The sequence below is a fragment of the Nannobrachium achirus genome (assembly GCF_963921795.1).
Source record: "Nannobrachium achirus genome assembly, chromosome: 13".
NCBI classification, from domain to species: domain Eukaryota; kingdom Metazoa; phylum Chordata; class Actinopteri; order Myctophiformes; family Myctophidae; genus Nannobrachium; species Nannobrachium achirus.
The window spans coordinates 16767287-16790121 of NC_137833.1; the positions used below are offsets into that span (position 1 = coordinate 16767287).

At 42.6% G+C, this 22835-nt stretch overlaps 1 protein-coding gene across 1 annotated transcript in view; it reads right to left on the reverse strand.

The window, feature by feature from the left end:
* The window catches only part of ttc7a (tetratricopeptide repeat domain 7A), a 122147-nt gene that overhangs the window by 89394 nt on the left and 9918 nt on the right, over positions 1-22835 (reverse strand). The window contains exons 2-4 of the mRNA XM_080740176.1: positions 19754-19940; positions 16368-16531; positions 12431-12599 (exon numbers count right to left, since the gene is read on the reverse strand). Coding sequence (XP_080596302.1) covers positions 12431-12599; positions 16368-16531; positions 19754-19940 — 520 coding nt within the window. The remainder of the gene's footprint in view (positions 1-12430; positions 12600-16367; positions 16532-19753; positions 19941-22835) is intronic.

Genomic DNA, 22835 nt, shown 5'->3' on the forward strand with positions numbered 1-22835 from the left:
CAGACCTGACAGACAGAGACACACAGAGACACCAGCTGATGGTCCAGGGACAGACCTGACACACAGAGACACACAGAGACACACAGAGACACACAGAGACACTAGCTGATGGTCCAGGGACAGACCTGACAGAGACACACAGAGACACCAGCTGATGGTCCAGGGACAGACCTGACACACAGAGACACACAGAGACACCAGCTGATGGTCCTGGGACAGACCCTTGGTGTCTTACAGCAGTGGATCTCAGTGGTGCTTTGGGGGCCGGACGGGACCGGACGCCGTGTGGCCGGAAATATTTCCCCACATGCACGGACGGCACCGAACGGTGCACGACCGTGTAAACGCGTGCATACCCCCCCGCGAGAGCCGCGACAACCCCCCACCCCGCGAATCCGCGATAACTACAAGCAATACTTTAATCAGTGGCTACTACTATGCATAACAGGTTTCTAGTGGTGAATGTGTGAGAGCGTCCTCAAGCCTCTATTCATATAGCCTACTTAGGTTTCCAGCTGTGACTGCATGTGCATGTGTCGATGTGTGTGTGTCCTCATCCATTACTGTGGTGTTTGAGATTCGTTCAAGGCAAACTTTGTTTCTCTATCCTACTGCAGCGCTGTATTTTCTAAATTAATTTAAAGAAAGTAGAACATAAAATCTTAAGTAACAATGCAAATGTAATTAAGACTAGAAAACTATTGTTTTCCCACCATTAGATCAGCTGACATCCTTTCTATCTAAATAGCCTCTAGAGGCGCGTGCACGCGCGTGCACGTGACGTCAATAAATGACCGTCCGCCCGGAAAAGAAAATCCCAAAGCACCACTGGTGGTTCTCAACCTTTTCAGGCCGCGACCCTCAAAATAATCATATTTGAACTGGGGACCCCCCACCCTGACGAGCACTAAGAGTTGAGGCATTACATTTTGTATAACACGGTTCTATTGTGAAAATAGCAGATCTACATGCTCACAACGCCTCGCATATCTACATGCTCACAACGCCTCGCAGCGCGAGGCGTTGTGAGCATGTTGATCGGCTATTTTCACAATTTCTGTCTCTATTATTTCACAATTTGGCCAATGTTTAATTTGTCATTTTAGAGGTATTAAAAAGTCCTTAAATTGTCACTTTAGAAATGTATAGATACCCTCTATATACTTAAACTTTATGTTGTTTTGTTTACTTTTGAGTGAGAAAACAACATAGCACCTTTTAAGTTAATCATCTGGGGACCCCCCAAAATAATTTGGCGACACCCTTGGGGGTCCCGACTCACAGGCTAAGGAACCCTTAGCTGAGAGAGAGAGCGAGACAAAGCAGGGACCCCTGCTACATATTGTATAGCATTACGTATTATATTTAGGAAACTTGACACAGGAAAACACACATGGAGACGACATGTATCTGGTCAAGGTGCTGCTGGCAGCCAGCCAAAAAGCAACAACGAGATTGTGGTATAGAAGTGACTCCCCAACTTGGTGAGCAGTGGCTGTGCATTGTGGAGGAAATCTATGTAATGGAGAGATTTACACATAGATAGGGCTGTCACAATTATTTAATAATCGCCTAATCGTGATTATTTGACATAATTGCGATTATTTTTCATAATCGCGATTATTTTTCATAATCGTTTCCATGTTGAAAAATATTCATATATTTTCATATATATATTTAGTAAAAAAATTATTTAGTAAAAAAATAGTGGAAATAGCAGATCTACAAGCGACGCGTTGTGAGCTTGTAGATCGGCTATTTCCACTATCAATGTTCTTTTTTAACTCTTATAGTGCCTATCCCGAACTAGTTCGGGATAATTTGGACTGTCCTGGGTGCCTATCCCGAACCAGTTCGGCTTTTTAAAAAAAAAATCATCGGGCCGTCATCTGTTTACACGGCCCGCGAGAGCGTCGCGCCGCCGATATTTACCATCCACTCCAATGCAATCCAGGATCTTTAGAGCTCATTTTCTCTGTTCCATGCATATCCATGAGGTGTGCAAGGTTTAATCATGGCTAAATCGCAGAAAATAAAAATGCTTGGCTAAAAATGCTTGGCTTCTAAAATGCTTGGTAGCCAATAGCTAACTTCAAGCTAACTTCATCCTGTCCTTGTTCATGACACAAAGGAAAGTGTTCAGGCGCGTCATGGCTGTGCACAGCTTGTGCATATACAACGGTTGTCAATGGTGTTTTCTATGGCCATTGGGCGCCCTCTAGTGGTGAAGCGTTAAGTATAAAGTTGTCAAATATGTCAGTAATTTCTTTGTATATTTAGGTTATGTGTCATGAATGCCATGTGCAACTTCAAAGCCTAAAAGCCAAACAGAAATGTAATTCTCAACGACAAAAACACAATTAAATCATTAATCGCAATTATTTGAGAAAAGATTTATCGTTGTGTAAAATGTCATAATCGTGACAGCCCTACACATAGACTCAGGATACAGTAAGAGTTGTTTCTTGAAAAATGGGAGAAATGGACTGAACACACGACCCGGAAGAATGACACCACGGCGGACTGAAAAGGACTGAAATATGATAATGAAAATTATGTAAAATGTTGACCCTGTGAATATGTGTGCATGTGACAAAATAAAAATTAAGTAAAAAAAAAAAGAATTAGGTTACGGTACACTTTTTCATAGATTTCATAGATAGCTTCATAGACTTGTTTGACAGCATCTATCATCAGTACATTTCAGACATTTAACCACTCAAACAGTCCATATTTAGTAAACTTGAACTTTCACTCTGCACTTGATCTGCTCTTTTTTCCCCTCCGCAATCTTTTGGCTAAAGTTCCACAGAGATTTGGCAGCCCCCCTGTAGCAACTCTGAGGCCCCCCTAGGGGTCCCAGGCCCCCAGTTGAAGACCCTGGTCCCCTGTCTTACAGGGAAGGATTCTCTGCCGTTAGAAGAGATACACGAGACGAGGCAGACCACAGAAAGGAACAATGACATGATGCAACACTGTTCCTTAGGCTGGGAATCGAATCCACAACATTACACTTATGGCATGGACATCAGTCATATCAAAACCTACTACTACTCTACTCTCTCCTTACTGGCCTCCCGGCATGTGAACCTAAGCCTCTCTAAATGATCCAGAATGCCGCAGCACGCTTGGTCTTCAACCAGCCAAAATGTTCACATGTCTCCCCACTTCTCCGCTCCTTCCACTGGCTCCCAGTTACGGCTCACACAGAGTACAAAACACTGATGTTGGACTACAAAACTAACACTGGGAAGCTGACAGAACCTTTGCTAAAACATCCGGGACAGCGCTCCACACGTCCCAGACTCCCCATTGCAATTATAACTGCAGACTAACTCCAAATCTTCCGCTGTAGTCTGACTCACCTCTTCAGACTCCACTCTGGCCCATAGCACTTCCCCTAGCCTTGACGACCTTGCAGGCTTATAGTCGGAGGCCTTAGGGTTTTTCCCACTGATCAGTCTAAAAGCGCCAAATTAAGTTGGGCTCCCATCGACTTTCTATTCACGTTATTCCTGGCCCTCTCTATGGAGGCTGCCATTTTCTTTTACAGAGGGCAAAACATCTTTTCACTTCCTCCCAAGTAAGGAAGTGACAGGGAATTGTCTGTTGCCAGATTTTGCCAAAGAAATAAGCCCAACAGAAGCAACTAGGCTAAACTACTTTACATTTACATTTGAAAACAGCAGATCAGCAAGCTCACAATGTGTCACATTGCGACATATTGTGAGCATGTATATTTGCTATTTAAAAACTATTGAGGGGAAAAAAATATATTTTGAATATTTTTGAAACATTTGAAACAAAAACATAAATCTGTGTGGCGGTCCCTGGCACCACATATTTTCAGATGGGGGTCTGCGATTGTGGACAAATATGTTAACCTGGGTCCTTGATATGAAAAGATTTGGGAACCACTGGTTTAAAAAAATATTAGAAAGTAAGCCCAATAAGCAACTATACTTTTTTTAAGACACTAATTGCTTATTATAAGCAGACATGGCAACCCAGGTACATACAGAGCCCAGAACGCCAACTACTGACACTTTAATGCAAGGACAACAGGAAACCAAATGATGTTTTTCAGGCCAGCTTTTTCAGCCTCCGCCTCTTTCAGGATATGAACAGGAAGCCGGGGGTGGGGCCAGGAATAACGTGAATACAGGAGGAAAATACCCAGAAAAAGATTTGAGGGGTCTAACTAGGGGTTTGTCATGATGCTAAATCCATTGCAAGCATTTGTTTTACACAAAAAACATTCCTTGGGCTAGAAATGGCCCCAGAAAACGCCCACAAAACTGTGAAAAGTGATGACTCATCACTTTCCATCACTTTTCCTCACTAAACCATCGTTTTCTGGGGCCATTTTTAGCCCAAGGAATGTTTTTTGTGCAAAACAAATGCTTGCAATGGATTCAGCATCATGACAAACCCCTAGTTAGACCCCTCACATCCTACTTAAATACCCAGAATTTCTGGGTATTTTCCTCCTGTATAGAAAGTCGATGGGAGCCCAACTTCATTTGGCCGCTGTGGCGACCCCGAAGGTCGCAAACTCGGGCGCCCTAGCTAAATCATTAGAGCATGCCCTGGGCTACATCTGTGCAGAATTTGGCGCTTTTAGACTGATTAGCGCGAAATTACCATTCTATCTCCCTAAGGCCCCCGACTATTATGCAAAAGCTAAAATATAAGAAGCATGTTATGTAGACAGTTGCCAGGTCATTGTTGAGCTTGTAGATCTGCTATTGTCACTAGTTTGGGTCTTGATCTGAAAGGTTTGGGAACCACTACTGATATAGGTGTATTCAAGCTGTAAGCCACAACTTATTTGTGCAAATAAAATGTTATTTTAAACAATCTTCAGATCCTGCGATTGACAAGCACTATTGCATGAAAGTCAAATTGAAATGATGGAAACTCGCATTCCTAAAACGTGCATTCCGGCTAGGCCCCTGCACGGGCCTAAAATGTGGGCCCGGGCCCGGCCCTGGCCCGTGGACTTCAGTCCAGGCCCGGCCCGTGGCCCGTTTGGTGCTGCTATTTAAAGCCCGAGCCCGGCCCGAAGCCCGTCACCTTATTATTAATTAATTATTTGTGTGCGCTGCGCGCTGCTGCAGCTACACTCTCAAGGGGAGTCCATACTGTCACAGACCACCGAAATTTGCGTCGGAAAGGTCCAGTTCAACTACAAAATGACATCTCTTGCAACTTCTGAAAAGGATTACTCCTAATTTGAGTTCGGAAAGCTGCACGCACGTCAGAAAGTCGAAACTTTCCGACGAAAACTATGGTCGGAGAGGACGGAGACTGAGAGATGTATGTACTATAGCTGTGCTCGTCTTGCGCTCTGATTAAAAGAAAGAAGTCAACACAACACAACACAACAGCACAGCAAGTAATTACACACACATCACATCACAACGCAAGAAATCTTCCTCCACCCACCGTTTGTTATGTTACTGTATATCTTCACAGCAATTAGATATTGATATTATTGTCGGCTTGCCGCCCGTGGCCATCTCGTAAAATACAGAGTATCGTCGCACGCATCCCGTAACTGATACGGGACTCGGGAGGTCGGGGAATCATTACAGGGCGATTTATTTGAGAAATGACGGTGAAATGGGTGAAACTGCAGTAGTGCTCCTAATGTTCTAGTCTCGCTGTGTTCGCAGAGTCGCAGAGTAGACTTGTGTGACTGTGAGAAGAAAGAAAAGCCGTCAAGCCCTCGGCTCGTTGCGGCTCTCCATTGGCTAATGTACTCATGTCACGACCAATCAGAGCCGTGGTTGCTATAGATACGGATAGAACCCATAGCCTAGAAGGCTATTAGCCTAGAAGGCTATGGGAGGCAGCACTCACTCACACACCACACTCCATTCTAGCTAAGCGCACACACAGAGACGTCATGTGTGAAATTCACAGCGCGAAATGTTCCGAGCATGGTTCTAAGCCCGGGCCCGGCCCTAGGCCCGTTGGTGAGTTTCGAAACGAGCCCAAGCCCGGCCCGTTTTGGCGGGCCGGGCCGGGCCCTGGTCGGGTCCCGTCGGGCTTGCAGGGGCCTAATTCCGGCACTTGCGCACCCATGTTTGGATCCTGCTGTAGGACATCTAAGTTTCAGATTGCAGTTCTAAACTGGGATCAAGTAATGTAATTATTTAAGCAACTCTGTTTGGACAGTGGAGAGGAGTGAAACAGAAAATAAACGTTACAGACTACTAGATGACATTTATGAAAGATTTTGATCCAAATCCAAACCCAGGATGTTGTTATTAGGTGTTCATTGCACAGACTGGTTGATTCCCTTTCCAGGAAACCCCAGATACTGCGGAGTCTGAATGCAGCTACAGCTCAGTCACACCAGTAACACTCAGACAACTCTGGTGAACAAATATCACTCTAAAGGGGTCATCGATGTTTTTCAGACCAAGGAACCCTTAGCAGAGAGAGAGAGAGAGAGAGAGATGAAGCAGGGACCCCCACTACGATTGTGTTGCAGAATTAACTTTTAATGGATTTCATAGATAGCTTCAATTACTATCAGTGTCGTGTGAATTCACGTATTCAACTGTAGCCTACACAAAACCTCTTCGCTGAAAATACTTGTGAGCTTGCTATTTCAGTTTAATGTAAAAGAAAAAGAAGAAAGAAAAACAAAGATTTGGCGACCACCCTGTGGAAGATCTCTGCTCTATAACACTTCCAACACACAAGTTCACAACTACACAACTGGGCAACAATTCCTGGAAAAGCTATGGCATTTGAATGCTGAGCTTTCCATGCCTGGAAACATGATAGGAATCACGTAACCCCTACCTCAGTTTCTTCAACGAGAAATATTATCAAAGGGAACCATTGCTGCCTGCTTGCTTCTAGTGTGCGAAGTAAGGACTCAAAGAGCACATTTCCTGATTATATTAAGCCATCTGTGATAAGTGCACTGGACCAGAACATGACTTAGAGATGTGAAATCAGCTATTCACCAAAAAAGGTAACATTTAATGTACTGAGGCATACAATCTGGTTTTACATGTTTTTGCCTTACTGTAATGCTTCTTTTACCCTGTATCTGCACTTTAACTGCTGTCTCGGGCTCTGAATTTCCCCCACGGGATCAATATAGGTCCATCTATCTAATGTGGACTGGAAACACACAACTCTATGAGTTTTGCATGAAGGAAAACAGCAAGCTCCAGCTGAAGCCAAACGAACAAACATCTTTGATTTAAAAACGTAACTGAAAAGTTGTGACAACTGACTGTAACTAAATAGAGCTGTACTGTTTAGCCAGGCCAGGGGCGTGAGAACATGACTGGCTTGCTGCAGAGTATGACAGTACGATGCAGGGGTCAATGTTTTCATATGTGGTTTTAGGGGCAGTGCTGCTGCCTGCTTGGGGGTGGAGGGGGGTAGCTTTGGCTCTATATCTAACCTCGTCTCAGACTCTGCTACACTTGTCTGGTGCAGCCTACAGGGATGAAGACATTTTTATTCTGGGGACACTTCATCATAACCAAAACATCACTTCCAAACGGGTCCAAACGACCCTTCTGTCAAGATTGGCAGTAGTAGAGAATCACTGTTATTTTAATGTCCTGTTTTCTCTACCAGTGGTGGTATATTGCTCTTCGAAACCTCTTATCTCTCCATATTTCAACTCTTTGTTTCTTTCATAGATTACTGCCCTGCTTCATCATACTACAGTGTCACACAAAAGTATATAAAATGTATGTACAGTATTACATACATTTATACAATCTACAGTACATAGATAGAAGGGTTCAAGTTGTTCATTTAAAATAATTATGCTATTAGGACCCCCTGTAGTAACTCTGAGGACCCCCTAGGGGGCCCGGACCCCCTGTTGAAATAATAACTACATTGGATTCATTGGAACACAGGTTATTATTTCATTTCCTGAAAAGTAATGGTTCTGGAGTTTGGACCTACGCGGTTTCTGCCCGACAGTGACGTTTTGCTGATGTCCAAGCAACCGTGCCGAGGGAATACAGCTGAAGCCAGCCCATCTCAGTCCAGATGGCCGGCCTGATGTCAGTTAGTGGACTTATAGCAGTAAATAAATGGCGGGTGATGCAAGGAACCTCCAGCATTGCAGGAAGCACAGCAGGGAGGCCAGAGCGTCGAAGCCAGATGCCAGGCGTAATCAAATAAGGAGGCAGCTGCCAATGGACAAGATATCATCATCCAAATATTCATATCTGACTACATTCCCACAACAATATACTGTATATACACGTGGAAAACAGTGGAAGGAAACTATGCGATGTCAGGGCAAGAGGCTGTGTCCAATTATAGCATGTTGTCACAATGATTCCCTGTGGATGCTCCTTTTCTCACGCCGTTTTTTCCAGTAACACAGTGCACTGTAAATAAAACTGTACATTTCCTGGATATCAAAGTAATCAAATTGAAACAATATCAACAAAGATGTCTGTATAGTTAAACTGTCCAATGCTAATATTCTGCATACTGTACATTATTAGTGTGGTTGCTCTAACAGTTGCAACCAGACTATAGTACTTTATTTGTGTGTTTGTCCAAGTCAACTTTATTCCACCCAGCTTTCCAGATAAACTTTATTTTGCTACTCCTCACACAGTTTTGGTGGCACGCAGTTGGGCCATACTGTATGTCAAATCGAGGGTGTCCAATCCTCCCATTAGCCAATTCTAACATAGGATACTGTAGGCTCCTCCTGTACAGAGAATAAAACTGATGTGCAGCGATTGGGCTTTATACAACGTAATTGACCAATTATGCCAGGGTGCCCCAGGGCTCCAGTTCATTTTTTCCCCTCTACACAAATCTCTTTGGCAATCTACAAGCTCATAGGACGTTGGGCTCAGAGCTTCTATTCTCGCTGAATGTTTGCTCCAGGATAGGGATGCTAGGGTTCAAGTGATTAAAATGTACATCTCCTTTCAAATGCAATCCATATTATCTTAACATCATCTAGAAGACTGAATGCAGGGAGGTGAAATGCAATCAGCCTCATGGTATGATGAAGTTCAGATGTACATACTGTACTGTACAACAACTTATGCATCAATAATTAACCCTGCATGTACGTATATCAGATATAGAATTAGCGATCTGACATATTAACTCTCGTGACCTTATGCTGTGATTTGACGATGATCTATGAAAAGCTCCACCGGCTGTATGTCTGTCAGTCTGTCCGTACGTCCGTCCGTACGTCTCACTACTCTTATCTCCGGCACCGTTGTCCCTATCCATGCCAAACTTTGCACACACACACCTTGAATGGCAACTCACAACCTCATTTCTCACATGGCCCTCTTCTAGTGCCACCATCAGGCCGATTTTTGCGAAACACATTTTTTGACACAGATTTATCTCTAAAGTCATGTCATCAACATGGATCTGTCCCATTTCCCATATTTGCTCCTGATTGGCTACAGTTGCCTTCAAAAGTTTGTGATGGAATCAGGATGGAATATCTCTTCGGACAGATTCATGTTGATCACATGACTGTAGAGATACTGTCAACAGATTCGCGTGATCTTTGGTCAAAATCTGTAAGAGTAATGTCCAAAAATCTGTTTAGCAAAGATCGGACATTGTCATGTGAAGCTTGACCAATCCTCAATTCTGGACGCACGGGACACACATATTTAAGTATGGTCTCATTGGACATTTTTAATCATCCAATCATCAGACAGGGACGGACGGGACACACATATTCTGGATGTACGGGACAGATAAAACCTGTTCATTCTGGACTGGAATGACCATATATGGACATGTACGGGACACACAAAGCCACTCCTTGGAAGCAGCTTTCACCGCTTCAAAAATGTGGGGCAGAGGTTCTGAATTGGCATCCAGGGAGTGTGTATGCTCAGTTGTATGCTCGTCCCGCGAAGCTACGCCAATGTGACCCTGGCCATACTGTACGTACAAGGTTACAAGCAGACACCAATTGACCAATGACAGTTCGGACAGACACGGGACAAACAGACATAGCCAGATCATGATGTAGGAGTGGTTAGCACTGCTCACAAAACGGTAACCATTGGTTCCCAAGGCTACTTACTAGTATAGACCCCTGGGGGATTCCGGGGAGGTCATCTATGTAAAGCAGGGGTCTTCAACAGGGGGTCCGCGGACCCCTAGGGGGTCCTCAGGGTTACTACAGGGGGTCCTCCAAATCTTTGTGTGATAGAAACTTTTTTCTCCTTTTTTATATTAACCACTTAGCACCACCCTAGCATCCTGAGAACTTTAGCCAAAAATAGACAATCTACAAGCTCACAAGTGAGCTTGTAGATCGGCTATTTTCGGCAAAGAGGTTTGGTGAAGAGGGGAAAAAGAGCAGACTAAGTACAGAGTGAAAGGTCAACTTTATTAAGTATTGACGGTTCAAGTGGTTAAATACGGTATATCTATACTATAATTTTGCGAATGTCTGAGTGAGTGTCTGTCTGTCTGTCTGAGTGAGTGTCTGTCTGTCTGTCTGAAACAGCGTTTCTCCTCAGTGGCTGGAGCAATTGATCTGAAATCGCATCACCATTAGCATATGAACACACCTGACATAACTGTGAAGCCCGTTTGTCACTTTCACAAATCGTATGCTGTAGATTAGCATTTTTATGGTGTATCTATATTAGCCTACAGTACCTTTTGTGACCACACATGTTAAGGGAGGGGCGCTGTTCAGGCCATGCACAATCACACACAAACACACACACACACACACACACACACACACACACGGGGGGGGGGGGGGGGGGGGGGGTTCTGGCCCTGTTACAGATGTTGTCCAAAAATCATGCAGATCGGTACACAGTATCTCTGTAGCCGTTAAATGGAACGGGTATTTCTTACATTGATGCTCCTACATATTAGCATGCAAGCACCAGTTAAAGTTACTTTCCATCCCTCATATACTGTGTGCACAGTGCACATCCCATAACCCACACACTGCACATCATTTCGGAGCTCATATCTTTGAACGGGTAAGGGCTAGTGAAAACAAATTGACATGAATCCAAAATACACGATGATTGTGCTGTCAAACACTGAAACTATGGAATCTATGAAAAGGTTGTGGGGGTCCCTGCTTCATCTCTCTCTCAACTAAGGGGTCCTTGGCCTAAAAACGTTGAAGACCCCTGGATTAAGTGGTTACTGTAAGTGCAGTAGCTGTGAACTATGACCTCTATCAGGGTGTGCCCGCATGTTGCATAATTACTGTATACAAACTCACACTCATTTGCAACAAATTTAAGTGAATCTTAAAATATCTGGGTATAGGGAAATTCCATTTATTGTTGCCTTCTGCACTGATGACAGGATAATGAATGTGACCATGAGTAAGCGGAAAACTGTACAAAAAAGTCAGATGACTGCAGTCATCAGGTTTTTCAAACACTATCTTCATGGAGGAGGAGGACTACCAGAACACAACAGAACTTGGTGATTCTGTGAGCGGATGGCTTGATAATGTTAATCTGACTAAATTATGAGAGCGATCCCATTTTAGGAATGGAGATGTGCATTGTGCATCACCTTGGAGAAAGATCAAAGCAGACTCAGCCAACAAGGCATAAAGACACAAAGGGAGGCATTGTCACCAAGGCCAAATCCAATTGACACATTTCCCCCTTCCACATTAGTGGATGCAATTAGAAATAAGGATAAGGCTCCCCTGATACTGAGTGAAGACGATCCAGTTTAGTAAAAAGTTAGAATCCTAGGCTCCAACATACAGCAGTCAGTGAAATCCTGTGTTACAGTAGAGACAAAAATGCACTAAAATGGACAATGTTTACTCTGTCAGAGTTAAAACAACATTGAAGGTTTTACGGTGCACCTATCATTCTTTGCTGGGATAACAATCTGCCCACTGAAGATCATATTTTCCAGACGCATTACGTTCTCTGAATGGCATTTCAACAAGCTCCCTTCCATTTATGACTACCAAACCTATACAAGGCCATTATCATTTTAGGGGTTTTAATCATTTCTACTGAGGGGATTAGGAATTGGATTGCTGAGGATATTCATGCAGCAAGCTGTTCAAACTTTCCTGTGGTGTTTCGCAGGGAAATGTGCCAGTCGTCTGTGCTATCTCTGACTTCTTGGGCCAAACAACATAAGGCTTATGGGTAGGAAAAACAAGTCTGTCAGATCTAAACTCTTTGTTTACCATTGTTCCACAGACAGTAAGATTTCAGGAGAGAAACAATCCTCACAGTAAAGAAAGGTGATAGGAGATTAAATGGATTTACTGTCATTTGAACAAGACTTAACAGTATTTCTCAACCATGAAAAAGAAATAATCTACTAATACTGCAGCCACTATACTGTATATGAATCATACCAAAATGGCTCAATTGTATCCACTCTCTATTCATTTTAAAATGTGTTTTCGGAAGCCTACCTTTAATAACAAAAGCCTCAGCCAGCAGTCGCAGATGGTAGATGGGCTGATCGTCGTGCGTCAGCTCGTCAATGCCCACCCTGGCACACATACCCTGGGCATCTCTGTAACGGCCCTGGATATAGTGGACCTTGGCCATCAGTAGTAGAGCCTCGTTCATGTACCTGGGCTAAAGGCAGAGAAAGACACAAAATGTTGTTGGACCGTCGCTAAATACCATCTAATGATGTATAATTCGATTACTGTACCACATGAATAGCCTGGCATTACTGCCCACAGAAAAGCATGATATCGATGTTGCAGTATGCAGTTTATAGCTTCATGTTTGGGGTTTATTTTCAGACAACACAGTGTGACTGCAGGGCCAATTTTGGGAAAAGAGAGAGAGAGAGGGGGAAAAAACGTCTGGAGACTCCAAGTAGCCAGCGTGGGAAAAGTAGTCTCCTAAATGTATAATGTAAATTCTAAAAAGTAAAAGTAGGCTACCAATAGCAGTTCATTCATATGTCTGTACTAGTCCAACTTTGATCGGCTGGTCCAAATAGATCCAGGCTATTTCGAGTTTATTTTATTCTGTTTTTTTTTTCATTCAAAGGACCAACTGTGGGAAGCGCTACTATACTATAGCATTGTCGCCAGCAAGTATTACGGCATGCGTAGCCTTCTACACACTAGAGCGATGTGACAGCAACAGCACACACAGGACACGGCCAGGAAGTACAGCCGGCCAATCGCGACGGTCGGGGTGTGGTCTGGGAGCGAGAAACGGGGAGGCGGGGGTAGCGGGGGGCGATCTGCCTCATGCAGTCCAGACACATACAAGCGTATGGGCACAACGATCTACCCAGCAGGCACTGCTCCAACATCGACAGCTCCTCATTGGCTAAGGGCCCTGCTTTTGTACTGTCTGTCATTTTTTTGAGGAGAATAACCTTGACCTATAAAGTTTTGGTACAACATATTGGTCTCGCCTTTCAGCGAGCCCACAATCGCCATCAGCGAGCCCACATGTTGTTGTTATTTATCACACTTGTTGGTGGTGATGTCACCAAGAACGCTGCTCCTCATTGGCTAAGGGCCATGCTTTTCTACTGTCAGTCATCTTTTGGAGGAGAATAAACTTGACCTATAAAGTTTTGGTATAACATGCTGGTTTGGCCTTTCAGCGAGCCCACAATTATTCATTCACAAATTGATGTTAAAAGTAACCTACTTCTGCTCTATAAGTCACCGTGGTCACCTGACCCACAACTCTATTAGGGGGTGGGTCACAAATGATGTCATCTGATGAAGGCCAACAGTGGCTGAAACATTGTACCCATAGATTGTACCATGTAATTGTCTCCACCAGCCGAAGGCTGAGGGAGAGTATGTTTTCCCCTCCGTCCGTCCGTGCGTGCGTCCGTCCGTCCGTCCGTCCGTCCGTGCGTCCGTGCGTCCTCGCAGTTTGTGTGCACCTAATCTCAGTCGCCGTTGGCCCGGTCGCTGCCAAAGTGAGCACACACATTCCCTGGATGCCAATCTAGAACCTCTGCCCTAAATTTTTCAAATGAGCCTTTTCTAGCGCCACCTAGTGGCCGATGTTCGCAAGACACATTTCTGTGCACTACTCTTACAGATTTTGTCCAAAAATCCTACAAATCGGTAGGCAGTATCTCGACAGTCATGTGATCGACACGGATCTGTCCGATTTTTCATATTCCATCCTGATTGGCTAAAATTGGCTTCCAAAGTTTGTAGGATTGAGCCGTATGGAACAAAATGCCTCAAATCCCAAACGCAAAGTGCAATTATCATGAAATCGCGCACACACGTTCCCACTAGGTCGAAGAAGAAATGCCACTTCAAATTTTTGAAAGCAGCCTCATGGTGGTGCTATAACAGGCCGATTTGTGGTTTTATCTATAACTCCACCGATCAGTTTCAAACTTTGTAAGCGCACTCCCTAGAGGCCAAGGAAAAACCCTTTCCCTGCATTTTTCACATCAGCCTTTTATAGCGCCACCAGGAGGCCGACTTATGTAAAACACAATTCTTCCTATTATTCCTTGAGATTTGATCCAAAAATCATGCAAATCGGTACACAGTATCTCCATAGTCATGTGATCAAGTCCGATCCGTCTGATATTTCATATTCCATCCTAATTGGCTAATATTGGCTTCCAAAGTTTGCGGGATTGCTCAGTTTTTGAACAAAATGCTTCAAATCAACGCAGCTTGCGATTACCGTGAAATTTGCCACACATGTTCCCACTATGTCAAGGAACAAATGCTACCCTTTTCATGTTGGCCTTTTATAGCGCCACCAGCAGGTAGACTTTAGTAAAACACATTTTTGGAACACAATGCCTCAAATCATGCATGCAGTGTCCGATTGCCATGAAAGGTCTAAGGTGAAGAACATATTCCAGCCTTTTTACATTGGCCTATTATACAGTAGCACCACCAGGACACATGGCCTGGTGGAGACCTGTGCTCGGAAGAGCACTGCTTCTAGTTATTTCTGTGTTTTAAAGAAAACTAAACAGTAGCAATGCTGTTGTTTATTCTTTTGACGTTGTATCCAGCACCAGCAACGAACAGGATGTGTGCAACCCACTATTTTGAACTAGGACAGGGGTCTTCAACAGAGGGTCCGGGACCCCTAGAGGGTTCTCAGAGTTACTACAGGGGGTCCTCCAAATCTTTGAGTGATAGAAAAAAAAAGTCCTCCTTTTTTTAACCACTTGAAACCTATATTCGGAGAACTTTTTTAGCCAAAAATTGCAGATCTACAAGTTCACCGATCTACAAGTTCACAACGCCTCGAGCTTGTAGATCGGCCATTTTCGGCAAAGAGCTTTGGTGTAGAGGGGAAAAAGAGCAGACTAAGAACAGAGTGAAAGGTCAAGTTTATTAAGTATTGACGGTTCAAGTGGTTAAATATCTGAAAACACACATTTACATGAATCCAAAATACACTGATGATCGTGCTGTCAAATGATGAAACTATATGGAATCTATGAAAAGGTTGTGGGGGTCCCTGCTCCATGTCTCTCTCAACTAAGGGGTCCTTGGCCTGAAAACATTGAAGACCCCTGAACTAGGAATTTCATTGAGGCCATGAAGGTTGGCTGCTTGCCGTGCCCCCTCAGTTTTCATGCCCTTCAAAACAATTATATTCTGAAGTCACAGAAGCCTAATGCCCCACCCACACTGCCCCAAATGATTTCACCATCTCTTCCTCTGCCTCTTTCCTGACAATACGTTCGACAGTGACTTTTGTTAAGATTCTGGATTCTTATTGGGCAACATTAAGTGAAACGCCATCCACATAGTAGGTTTGATTTTTCGAGCCTGGGCTATTTACAGTATGATGATAGTTTGACCTAAGTCAACGCCCCCAGACAGACAGAAAGAGGAGGGATCTACTGAGTGCACCTTTTCTTTTCTTTTCTTCTCTCTCTTTTTTGGCAGCTGAGCAATTTATTAATGCCAGGTTATTGGGACAATGAGAAAGAGAATATACAATTGTATTCTTAGGGTCATGTACTTTTGTCATTATTTAGCTTATTATTATTATGTCACGTTTGTGTTGTTTTGGGCCAGTGTTTTGTTGAGCCAATTATTTTGATTGTTTGCGTCACAGCGTTCTGCCGTAGGCCACTCACTGCCACAAGCCTGTATTCAACTAAATACTCCTCTCCTATTTATTATTATATCAAAGCCTCGTAGCATTATTATATTTATTCTAGATATTGCCAACTATATATATTTGCTACTACTGTTTTTGATATATTTATATAGAGAAAAGAGAAGTTTTGTACCACACTCTACACTATTTGTAATACATATTCTCTATTTTTGCAAACTGGTGTCGAGTCAATATGTTCTGATTCACTACGAGCCGTGGGTCATAACATGTTTTATAACTCGGAGACAAGATATTGGGACTGACCGCTAGACGCCCTCGGCTCAGGATGTTGTTGAGATGAGATTTGGCGCTGGACAGTTTGGGTTGGGTCTTGTCCATCAGGGGTGTGGAGCTCCGTAATAGGTCCATATTTTCCAGCAGGCACTCCTCCAACAAGGCCTCGGCCAATAGCAGAGTCCCATAGTCATCTGTAGGGAGGGAATGAAAATGTTACTAGTTCACTGATATGAAGTCACTGAACACCTAACTGCTCCCAATGAGCAGTCCACAATATTCATGGTAGTTGGGTTGCTACAGTATGCAGACTAGTGCTTGCTCTGCCATCATTATAGTTAATATTACTGTATCGTGATTTTTGCATATAAATCAGAAACAATCTAACAACAAATAGTTCATAATATGATAGTGGAGCAAGCACTGCACAGATAGCAAGTCTTTGTACTAGGCCTGTGACGATTCACTTACCTCCCGATTCGATTCGATTTCGATTCATAGGGTGACGATTCGATTATATCACGATTATTGAGCTTTCCTGCGATTTGCGATTCGAATCACGATTATTGCGATTTTCCCCAAAAAATTACAGCTTTTTTATACTGAAACATTTTAAAACAATTCTAAACAATATAAAACATTAAAAGTTGAATCATATACTTCAAATCAATGCAGCCAAATAAAGTCAGTCAATCTTTCTGACATTTATTTCAGCAAAAGTGCCAGTGGTACAACATTACAACAACATGTTCCTGGTCAAGATGCCAGAAAACACAGAACACAAGTTGTCATAAAAAAAGAATCGCTGTGCTGCAGGCCTACAGCACTGTGCTAGCTTTAGCCATAACATGACAATCTCATGACCTAAAACTGTTCCTTTAGGACCTGTACTTACTCATCTGACTTACTTGTGCAGTAACAAATAAATGTAACCCTGAGTGACAAGTAGCTGCACACAGCTCAGAGTGTGAGTGTCTGCTGACTGAAAGTGGTTATTTCACCTTCAGGTTACTTTCGCCTAAAAAAAAAATGTAATCGTGGCATTAACATCGCGATAATATAGTAAATCACAGGCCTACTTTGTACACAGTAAGGTTGCAACCTAACTACCTTGAAATTAAAAAGGTTGAGAATCAATGACTTCTTACAAGTTGTAGCTTACAGGAAGAAGCAGCCTAATAGCCTATGGCAGTGTATTTTGATATGGCCGGGATCCAAATCAGTGGCGAGCAGTGAATGTCTCTGATTGTGTGACACATACACAAACACACACTAACACACACTGTGGATTAAAGCTTTCCTGTTTAGTCCTCTTCCCTAGTTTCCCCCTGACTTTGTATGTGTTCCGACGCCAAGCCTGTGACAAATGTTTATGACACTGGTATAAATGACATACTTGCCTGTCAGTTTTATCAGCATAAGCAAGGCCGGGGGGGCAAGCTTCAGCCCTTGGCAACAGTCCACAGTACAAGATGTTTAATGATTTAAAATCTTTGTTTTTTTAAATGGCTCAACAGTGAAAAAAATATATATAAGAGGTAGTGTTGAGGACTATGTTCTAACAACATTTTAACTAACAAAGTTTTACACTAACTTATCGAGGCAATGGCAGAGATGTTTAACAACTAGTTATGACTGTAAGTGTTGAAAGATGCATCACTTATTCCATGCGTCTGGGACGCAACATTATACTGGAGTGGGTCTCGTTTGAACTGCTCAAGAACTGTGCTTCAGTGCAGTTTTTAGGTACTTTTATTTGAGTATTTCGTTTCATAGCCTACTTCTACGCCACTACAGCCCTCAGGGGCAAATATTACTTTGTATGCTATTACAATTTTGTTTTGACAGCTTTGTTTAGTGCAGATTTAGATGATAAATTCAAAGTATACTATAAACTAATCAATAATGCTCATTAAGCACATAAAGTATTTAAATTCGGCCCCACCTTTACAGCTGACAACATTAACATGATGAAGGCATTGATGCATCAGGCTACTAATTACATTTACAATCTAATATGATTATGAAATGGGCCATTCTGCATAATGAGCACTTTCAGGTTTGGTATATCTTGGATGTCAATCCGTTGGTACTTTTACTCAAGGCTTTGAATACAGGATTTTACGTGTAACATTCTGGTATATCTACTTAGCCAACTAATACGTTTAAAAATACAAACATCTGAGGCTTCTTCCATTGCAGCTAGTAGGGAGAAACAGAGGCATGCTGACTGTAAGCAGGTCGTCATGGGCTGGTTGACACAATAGTGTGTGTGTGTGTGTGTGTGTGTGTGTGTGTGTGTGTGTGTGTGTGTGTGTGTGTGTGTGTGTGTGTGTGTGTGTGTGTGTGGCTTGACTCAACCCATATTTACTTTACCAAGGTGAGGGGAGGAGACCAACAGGTGAATTGTCAGCTTACAGTGTTGAGCTACACAATGATAAGAGTGTTTACATGAAATGTTTGCGCATGCACCTACTATGTGGAATAATTTCAAGGACAAGGACGCAAACTGGAGGGGGGGTGACCTGCATGTACATGTTGTCCGAGGTCCAGGAGAATTTGGTTTGCCATGGTTTAACGACAGACAGTTGATACAGTATAGGAAACTGAGTCACTGTTATGTTTAGAAGGAGGAAGTCCTCCTAAAGAAGTATAATATCCAATACCGGTAAACTGAGAGCACAAAGTTCAACTTTTGCGATATTGTGAGTTTAGATCAGTGGTCTAAGTACATTTACTCAAGTACTTGTACTTAAGTAGGCCTACAATTCTGAGGTATTTTTACTTTACTGTACTTTAACCACATCTCAGAGGCAAACATTATACTTTTACTAAAATGTGTTGAAAACTTTAGTTTCTAGTTACTTGATTTGGATTATTATTATTATTACAAAAAATACATTAGCCTACCCACTTCAGCCCTATGTAGCTATATTTCATCCATTTGAAAATAGCAGATCTACAGGCTCACAATGCCTCGCAATGCAAAGCATTGTGAGCTTGTAGATCTGCTATTTTCAAATATTTTGCATAGCTTGTGAAATATGACATTCTGCATAATGAGGACTTTCTACTTTTGGTACTTTAAATAGGCCTACATATTTTTATCCCAATACTTTTGTACTTTTACTCAAGTAAATTCTGAATTCTGGACTTGTAACATTTCTACATTGCAGTATTGCTATTGATAGGCTAATTCAAGTACTGTAAAGCTGTTTACTTTTTCCACCACTGCATAGTTCAACTTTTGCGATATTGTGAGTTAAGAAAAGAGACGAAGAAACGAAGAAACTTCCAAAACAACAACAGACGTACAGGTGCGTGTGCGTGTGCGTGTGCGTGTGCGTGTGTGTGTGTGTGTGTGTGTGTGTGCGCGCGCGTGCGTGCGTGCGTGCGTGCGTGCAATTATCACTCACCATCTTCGTGGAACCGTGCTGCCAGGAGCTGGTCGACCATCGTGGGCATCTTGTCCCACTGGCACTCCGCTCGGTAGCGCTCGATCTCCGCTTCCAGGCGGTACTGGGTGAAGCTCACCCGGGATGCCATGATGCAGCTGTCTCGGTGCTGACCGTACTCCCCGGACACCATGGGAGTAACTGCCGACTAGCAGAGAGGCAAAGGCACACCGGGAGAAATACATGTGTGATCTCACACAGACAGGCTGCAGGGAGGGCAGGGCAGGCAGTGCAGGCAGTGCTGGAGAAACTACTCACATTTGTTAATAAGTAAAAGTATCAGTAGTCGACAGTAGACTATTGCAAAGTAGAAGTAGCCTAGGCTACTCCGTTTGTGCAAACTGCCCTCATTTAATTGACAATTGACTGTCATTCAGTGCAGGTGCGCTGATTACTATTGTCCTACCCTATACCTAATAGGCCTACTGGTCCTCCTTATACTCTCCCTAATACCGGTTACAAGTAGGCCTAGGAGTCCGGAATTCTGAATTTACTTGAGTAAAATTACAAAAGTATTGGTATCAAAATATAGGCCTACTTTAAGAATCAAAGTAAATGTAGGCTAGGCCTACTCATTATTCAGAATATGTCTCAGTCATTTCACACGTTTTCAAATAAAAAAATCTATATAGGAAGTGGTTAAAAGTAACTAAAGTGTTTAAATAATTATAGTAAAAGACAAGTAGCCTATAGGCTACAATAGGCCTATTTGAATAAGAGATGTAGCCTAGAGATGATGGAAAAGTATTGGAAATTGGAAATACCGGTAATGAAGTGAATAGCCTACACTACAAATAACTCAAAAGTGAAGGTATAGGCTGCCTAGTGCCTACTACAGATATATTATTATCATGTATTATTATTACTTATAGTAGCCTAAATGTAGGCCTACTTAGTTACTTTCCACTGGGGCAGGCAGGGCATTCTATAGAGGAGCTCTAGAGGAGCTCATACAAAGTTTACAAGGGATTAAAATGTCAGTGGTCGGAACATTAATCAAAACGGCATCATCACCAGGCAGATAAGTTACTTTTTAGGTTATTTATTAAAGAAATTCGAACTGAAAAGCCGGTGCACTTGGCAACTTGGGCAATGGGAATATAAACACCTCTAAAAGTTAGTTGAAATTTAATTATGAACTGAGTGTGTGCCGATGAAGCCTATATGCATTTCACTGTAATTTACTGTGGAACTAAATCGCGAGATGTAAATAATTCGGTTGGTGGACTGGACACATGTGTGAGAGCTCAGCTTGCTCTATATTTTCAGTTTCGCAGCAGGAATCTGTAATATGTATCCTATGTTTAATACAGGCTGCTATTCATTAATTGCTATAGCCTACAGGTATGCCTATATGTGAATAGGCTAGAATGAATGCAGACTCTTTTAAAGGGTCTCGGGGGAGTTAAAAGTAAAATGTCATGTCCATGTCCCGAAGCCACATGCCCTTAATCTCCTCCTTTAACCCTTTAACTGGATCAGTTAGAGTTTCTGGGATTAGAGTCAAGAGAACGTGTGAGAAAATATTGTGAATCGGAGACAAAAACATGGTCAGTTATTACAGTCATAAATGCTTTGTTTTCCCCATTGTCTTACAGTCCATCAGTCGTTCCTACTGTATGCTATCAACGGAAAATCAATTTGGCAGAAATCCTGTGTCTGGCTCTGGCATTATCGAGTTGACGCTGCCTAGCCTGTAGACAACCTGGCTAATTTCAAAGTAAACACACATGCATCCGATCCTGCAGTTTCCAATAGCCTCTATATAATTATGTTTTGAACTCAATTTATGCACAGTCTCTAAGAAAACTGAATTTAACTTGCGCGCACACGGCGCCTCCATCTGGACAAGATGGAAACGCATCTAAAGAAAATACAAATCACAATACATTCAGTTCACAATAACACAACAAACATGAACGTCACATAACATTTTAATTTCAGAAGTTAACACGTTGTCGCGTGTATAATGGTACAGCTTGTAATACACATTTTGATCAACCCAAAGGCAATGTTTTGGAAATAAAAGAGGGAATGGTTTCACACAGTCAGATTCCCTAAAGGTATGCTATAATGGGGATCTTTTATAGTACACTGGGATTCTAATGTCGGCTACCACCACCACCACGACACATAAAATAAACCTCAAGTCGTCTGAAAAGAGTTTTTTTGGGGGCGTCATTTTCCCTCTGGAAACTGGACATCTGCTGACTGCTGGTCAGGTAAATTATTATGCCCCTCAATTGAAACGCACTTCCACCACAACAGTAATGTTTGAGTCAGTACTAGCCTCGGAAACCCAGAAGTCAGTACTGACACTGACAGCTAGAGGTGGGACGTTCGCGAACGAATCGAGTCTTTTGAACTGCTCTTTGAAATGAACGATGGGATCCGGTTCGCAGTAGTATATAGTGAGCCGTTCCTTGAACAGTGGTGGAAAAAGTACTCAAATCAAATTCTTTACTGAAGTAAAAGTATCAATACTGTCTGCAAGGTAGAAATACTCTGCCACAAGTAGAAGTTTGGAATAAAAATGTAATCGAGTAAAAAAGTACAAAAGTATTGGTATCAAAATGCACTTAAAGTACCTGTAAAAGCCATTTTGACCTGATTTAGCTTATTATTTTGTATTATTATTATCTGTTTAGAGTTTATTGGTTTAAGGGAATTATTGGTTAATTTGGTTAATTTGCTAATTTGGGCACGCCTCTCACAGGTGGGGTTGATTGCAGCAGAGGGCATATCAGTGAGCAGGTGAGGGAGGAAGGGCAGTCACCGAGTGGGAATAACAGTTTTTACCAGTACAACAGAGTAGAACAAGGCCAAGAAGTTGTTTGTCTGTTTTTGTATTGCATTTGCACTTTTTGAGCAGTAAAAGAGCACAAACTCGAACTTGTGGAAAATGTTTTATTCTTTGTCTGCGTTGAAGACACTCATCGGTGCACTCAGTGGGGTTTGACGATTCTTGGAATCCAACAACCTAGCACTTTCAGTACCAATAGTAGAAAGTACTCATTATGCAAAATGTCCCATTTCACAAGTT